Source organism: Otolemur garnettii, unplaced genomic scaffold, assembly GCF_000181295.1.
Source record: "Otolemur garnettii isolate 467f Iridium unplaced genomic scaffold, OtoGar3 scaffold00082, whole genome shotgun sequence".
Taxonomy (NCBI): Eukaryota; Metazoa; Chordata; class Mammalia; order Primates; family Galagidae; genus Otolemur; species Otolemur garnettii.
The window spans coordinates 8,329,641-8,336,281 of NW_003852477.1; the positions used below are offsets into that span (position 1 = coordinate 8,329,641).

Genomic DNA, 6,641 nt, shown 5'->3' on the forward strand with positions numbered 1-6,641 from the left:
CACTGCCCTCATTTTTTTTCTTTTTTTTTTTTTTTGAGGATCTCACTGTGTCGTCCTAAGTAAAGTATAGTGGAGTCACAGCTCACAGCTACCTCAAACTCTTGGGCTTAAGCAATTTTCTTGCCTCAGCCTCCCAAGTAGCTGGGACTATAGGCGCCCATCACAATGCATGGCTATTTTTTGTTGCAGTTGACATTGTTGTTTAGCTGGCCCAGACTGGTTTCAAACCCTCCAGCCTTGGTGTATGTGGCTGGCGCTGTAACCACTTTGCTATGAGCATTGAGCCAAAAAAAGAAAATACCTTTCAAAAAATCTTTTTGTTTTGTTTTGTTTTTTGACTGGGGCTGGGTTCGAACCTGCCACCTCCAGCATATGGGGCTGGTGCCCTACCTTTTGAGCCACAGGCACCACCCTAAAATCTTTTCAATAAACATATTTCCTTAGCTTTCTCCAGCTTCCAAAAGGTTCAACCTGTTGTTTTTACATGGAGTCCATTTACAAAAAACCTCTCTGCATGGGCACTGTCTTCTCTTCTAGTTCTAAAGCCCACAGCATTAACTTTGATCAAAGGTTAGTTTGGGACTGCCCCTCCCTGGAAGGCCAGAAGAGCCCACCCCTCAGTTATTCAAGGCCTGCTATCATGGATGTCCATAGTAACAGCCAGAGGGGATTTGGGATGGGGGAGACTGATCATGTGGCCTGTACAGTAAAAACAGGATGCATCTTTCCCCCCATGACCCTTACTTGTGTGGCTGCTATTTCCCCCAGGGGACCCTGGCAGTCTGCCTTATAGACAAATAGCATGACCACCATCCTTTGTCAGTTTTATTCTGTGGGGCACACCAAACACCTGAGGTGCAGCAGCTCATTTAATCTCAGCTTGATTTCTTTCCCATGGTGCAGGTGAGGGCACTGAAGTACATGAGATTGAGGATTTTGCTGAGGTCTATCCCAGGAAGCCTGGTTTGAGAACCTGTACGTGTATTTCCTGATATAGGCTGAAGGGCCCCTGACATCTGGGTGCAGCACCATGCTCCACCCACTACACCCACTCTGTGTGAGGTTCTGAGGCCAGCACAACACAAATAGGGGTGTGTCCAGGACAGAGAGCCTCAGGCCAGCACAGTATCATGGTCCCACAGAGGGGATCCTTACATCGATCTCATCCAGGGTCCCCTCCAGATATCTCCGGACCTGGGAGTTGATCTCAGCAATCTGGACTTCATCCATGGGGTCGTAGGTCACCAGGGTACGGTTGGCCTTGAAGGGGAATAAAGAGCATGTGGATACACAATAAGGACCTGAGCCTAAGCAGGAGTAGCAGGGGCTATTCTGAGAGCCAAAGTAGGGAAGCGGGGCATAAGTCCTGATGGCTGCCTAAACTGGCTTTGTTTCCTTCCTCATCCAGCCCTGGCAGATTGGGTCAGAAAGGGATAATGAGGTGGGGGAGAGAAGGAAAGGCCTCTGCTCATGGTGGGTGAACTCTACACAGAGTCTCAGCAGACTCTGTAGGATGAGGACCATACAGGGGCTCTGACTCTGCCTTGAGTCAAGACCATAAACATCAGCCTAGAAAGGCTGCCAGAGGACTCCTACTCCCTTCCCTCATAGCCCCCCACTGCTGCCCCTTCCCTGTCATCCAGTCTCCCACCTCCCTATTGGACCTTGACCCTTATGCTGCCTGCCCCTGGTCCCAGGATCTCCCCCCTCCTCCCTTGTCTTTTGCCTCTTACCAGGCTGTCATGGATGGCCAGCTCCTGCTTGAGCAGTGCTAGCTCTTTCTCCAGGTTCTTGACCATTCGCTGCCAGGAAAACATGGGGGTGGGGGCAATGGGAAGGGTCATCAGAGAAGTTATCCTGTCTCTTCCACATCAAGCACACAATTCCTCGTTCTGTGCCCAGACATCTTGGTCAATCCTGGTAATCCATGGGGTATACTCTCAGCTTTTGGGTGATTCTCTCCCTACTGGTAACCCTCCACCAACTGGGGTGAGTTAGGGTTGAAGAGGGCCAGAGCAGTCCACTGGCCTTTGCCTCTTCCAGCAGGGAAGACTGAGAACAGAGTGAGCACAAGCCACAGGGCCACCTCAAACCCCAGTCCCAGGACCTCCAGGTTCTTTCCAGTCTACCACGGAATGGACAATGGGTCCATTCAGCACAGCCCATGGACTCCAGGATACTTTTCATGCATAGTCGTAATTCTTATCCTCCTTTTGCTGCAAGAACATCTTCATCTTCATTTATTAGTGTCCTTACAGATTTCCATATGATAACACAGTGACCTACTAGGCTCTATGAGTCTGTATTCAGTCCCTCTTTGTATTGCTCTCCCTGCCTCACTCTACTCCCACCAAATTTGTACATTCCCACCTTTGTATTGTCTGTCCACTGCCATATGATGTTCTTTTCCCAGGCACTTCCATGACTCATCCTCATCTCCTTAAAAACTTTGTTCAAAAGCCTCTACATTAGGTGCACCACAAACACTCTATTTAAAATTGCAATACCTTCCCCAACCATTCTAAAAATTACAATTTTTTTAATGGCATATATTACCTAACATACTCTAAACCAGTGCTGTCAATGTTTTCTGCAATGATGGAAACGTTCCCTGTCTGTGCTATCTAGTAGGGTAGCCACAAGCCACATACAGCTATAGAATGCTTGAAACGTGGCTTAGTGGAACAAGACAGTGAATCTTAATGTTAAATAATTTAAGCAGCCACATGGGAGTAGCAGTTACCATATTGGACAGTGAAGCTTTAGAACTTACCTATTTATTGTAATGATTATTATTATTATTTATTGAGACAGAGTCTCACTATGTCGCCCTCAGTAGAGTGCAGTGGCATCACAGCTCATAGCAACCTTAAAGTCTTGGGCTTAAATGATTCACTTGCATCAGCCTCCCAAGTAGGTAGGACTATAGGCACCTGTCACAACGCCCATCTATTTTTTGGTTGTAGTTGTCATTGTTGTTTGGCAGGCCCGGGCTGGGTTCGAACCTACCAGCTCTGGTGTATGTAGCTGGTGCCCTCGCCACTGAGCTACATGGTCCCAAGCCATATTTATTGTGATGATTAATATCTATTTCCCCTACCCCTGACAGAGTATAAGCACAGACAAAGATTTGTGTTTCTGTTTGTATAGTCATGTATCCTACATGCTTCAAAAAGTACCTGGTACAGGGTGGTGCCTGTGGCTCAGTGGGTAAGGCGCCGGCCCCATATACCGAGGGTGGTGGGTTCAAACCCGGCCCCAGCCAAACTGCAACAAAAAAATAGCCAGGCGTTGTGACAGGCACATGTAGTCTCAGATACTTGGGAGGCTGAGGCAAGAGAATTGCTTAAGCCCAGGAGTTGGAGGTTGCTGTGAGGTGTGTGACACCACAGCACTCTACCGAGGGCGATAAAGTGAGACCCTGTCTCTACAGAAAAAAAAAAAAAGTACCTGGTACATAGTAAGCACTCCATATATTTCAGTTGAATGGATAAATGATACATTTTGAGAAGCAGAATTGCTAAATAATTTTATATTTGAAAGCTATTGTCTTAGTGTCTTCCATGAAAGAGGCACAAGGGACTTATACTGAGAACCCTTGCTGCATACAACAGGACTTCCTTTAGTTGCCATAAATGGACCACTGGAGGGAGCCCCTAACACCTGGATCCCAGGACTAATGACCAAAGTTGTAACAAGTCCACTGCTCCAATGACCCTCTCCCAGACCAAAAGCCTGCTGTAGTCTAGCCCTCATCCAATCAGGTCACCTAGTCAGCAAGGCCCACCTGACACTAGGCCCTCACAAAGCAAAAGGTGACAGACCCCTGGCATCCTGGTGGCTCTGTGATAATTAAAGCCAAAGCCTGGGACTCAAGGTACATGACCAGGGTCCAAATCCTGGCTCTGCTTCTCTGGGTATCCATAAGGTCTCTTTAGGTATGGACTTCCTATGGGATCAAGGGGAGAGGCTTGGCGGCCAGTCCCACTTGTCTGCATCCCCTCCTTCACTCAGAAGAAAATGCAACATGGCTCAGCTAAAGAATATCTGGCTGAGCCATTGGGGACCTCCAGCTTGATGACTCTGTTCAGGAGAGCCAGGTTCAGATATCTGGGCCAGACAGAGGTGATGCGAGGAAATGGACCCTTTGCTCCCACAGGACATTGCCTCTAAGTCACACCTTGAGAGAATGCAAGCTGATTTTCCTAATGCCTGTTAGGATTAGTGGCCTCCCAGTTACCTTCTTCTACTGACTGGAGAGCAGAGGCCTGGAAACACAGGGCTGGGGCAGCAGATCCCAGAGTACAGGATCTGGCAGAACTTCCTCTGTAAAAACCATGGGTAGGCTCCACACCTGTGGCTCAAGCGGCTAAGGCGCCAGCCACATACACCTGAGCTGGCAAGTTCGAATCCAGCCTGGGCCGGACAAACAACAATGCTAGCTGCAACCAAAAAATAGCCAGGTGTTGTGGCAGGCACCTGTAGTCCCAGCTACTTGGGAGGCAGAGGCAGGAGAATCGCTTGAGCCCAGGAGTTAGAGGTTGCTGTGAGCTGTGATGCCACTGTACTCTACCCAAGAGGACAGCTTGAGGCTCTGTCTCAAAACAAAAAACAAAAAAAAACAAACCACGGGTATTTTACAGCTGGAAAACATGCCTTGGAAACAATAAACTCTAGTAACGTGGTCAGGTGTTTTCATCTTAAATGTAATGAAGATAATCTAGAGAGTTCTGCTGAAGTGCACACGAGGCTCAGGGCAGCTTGGGCAGTTTCTCCACCTTTTTTCTTTTAAATACCCTATGGTCAGTTAATTAAGTTTCCCAATTTTGATCCCACAGCAGCCTGCAGGTATATTTTTTTCTTGGTAGAGTGGGATACACCAAGTCTCTCCCTGCTGTTTATGTCTGAGGCTTACAACCCTTTACACCACATCACAGAATCACAGATGGACAGAGTGGGAAGGTCACTGAAGATCTTCAGTCCAGTCCTCCAGTCTCCTTGTTCACAGATGAAAAACCTGAGAAAGGCCTGGTGCCTGTGGCTCAAGTGGATAAGGCGCCAGCCACATACACCTAAGGTGGCAGGTTCGAATCCAGCCCTGGCCCGCCAAAACAACAATGACAGCTGCAACCAAAAAATAGCTGGGCATTGTGGCGGGCACCTGTAGTCCCAGCTACTTGGGAGGTGGAGGCAGGAGACTCGCTTGAGCCCAGGCGTTGGAGGTTGCTGTGAGCTGTGACACCACAGCACTCTACCAAGGGTGATAAAATAAGACTCTGTCTCTAAAAAAGGGAAAAAAAACAACCTGAGAAAACCACCTCCAATTCTGACTTCAACAGCATTCTGCCACCATACAGGCTTCGGGTTTTTTTTGTTTTTTTGAAGTTTTTGGCCAGGGCTGGGTTTGAACCCACCACCTCAAGCATATGGGGCCGGTGCCCTACTCCTTTGAGCCACAGGCACCACCCTGTTTTTGTTTTTTCTTAAAAGATAGGGTCCTGGCTGGGCATGGTAGTTCACACCTGTAATCCCAGCACTGGGGAGCAAATGCGGGTGGATTGCCTAAACTCACAGGTTTGAGACCAGCCTGAGTCAGGGCAAGACCCGTCTCTTAAAAAAACAGCCAGGCATTGTGGCAGGCACCTATAGGAGAGGAGCACTTGAACCCAAGAGTTTGAGGTTGCTGTGAGCTAAGATACCATAGCACTCTACCAAGGGTGACCAAGTGAGATTGTCTCAAAATAAATAAATAAAAGATTGGGTCCTAGGGTGGCACCTGTGGCTCAAAAGAGTAAGGTGCTGGCCCCACATGCTAGAGGTGGTGGGTTCAAATCCAGCCCTGGTCAAAAAAAAAAAAGAAAAAGATAGGGTCCTACTTTGTCATCCAGCTGGAGTGCACTGCAGTGCAATCACACCTCACTATAACCTCAAACTCACTTGAGCCTCCCACCTCAGCCTCCTGAGTAGCAAGGACTACAGTCCTTGTGTGCTAATTAAGTTTTTTGTAGAAATGGTGTCTCACTATATTGCCCAGACTGGTCTTAAAGTCCTAGGCTTAAGCTATCCTCCTTAGGATGGATGGCACTTTTAGGCCTCAGCCTCCCAAAGTGCTGGGATTACAGGTGTGAGCCAATGTGCCTAGCTGTTTTTTTTTGTTGTTTGTTTTTGTTTTTTGCAGTTTTTGGCCAGGGCCAGGTTTGAACCCACCACCTCTGGTATATGGAGCTGGCAACCTACTGCTCTGTTTTTTGGTTTTATATTGCATTTAATCAGTGTTTGCCACTGATGGCAGCATGGCTTAGTCCTGTTTTTTTGTTTTTGTTTTTGTTTTTTAAGTAAAACATTTCAGGGCTAGGCGAGGTGGCTCACACGTGTAATCCTAGTACTCTGGGAGGCTGAGGCAGGTAGACTGCCTGAGCTCAAGGGTTCAAGACTAGCCTGAGCAAGAGCAAGACCCCGTCTCTAAAAATAGCCAGGTGTTGTGGGTGTCTATAGTTCCAGCTACTTGGAGGCTGAGGCAAGAGAATTGCCTGAGCCCAAGAGTTTGAGGTAACTATGAGCTACCCTGCCATCCCAGAGGCAACCTCTTGCTTTAATTTGGTCTTTTCACTCTCACACATTTTTTTTTCTTGAGACAGAGT

General features: G+C 47.9%; 1 protein-coding gene across 1 annotated transcript in view; it reads right to left on the reverse strand.

Moving 5' to 3' along the window:
• KIF9 (kinesin family member 9) overlaps window positions 1-6,641 on the reverse strand; it is a 66,465-nt gene that overhangs the window by 20,402 nt on the left and 39,422 nt on the right. The window contains exons 12-13 of the mRNA XM_012808021.2: window positions 1,734-1,802; window positions 1,156-1,260 (exon numbers count right to left, since the gene is read on the reverse strand). Of these exons, the coding sequence (XP_012663475.2) occupies window positions 1,156-1,260; window positions 1,734-1,802 (174 nt within the window). The remainder of the gene's footprint in view (window positions 1-1,155; window positions 1,261-1,733; window positions 1,803-6,641) is intronic.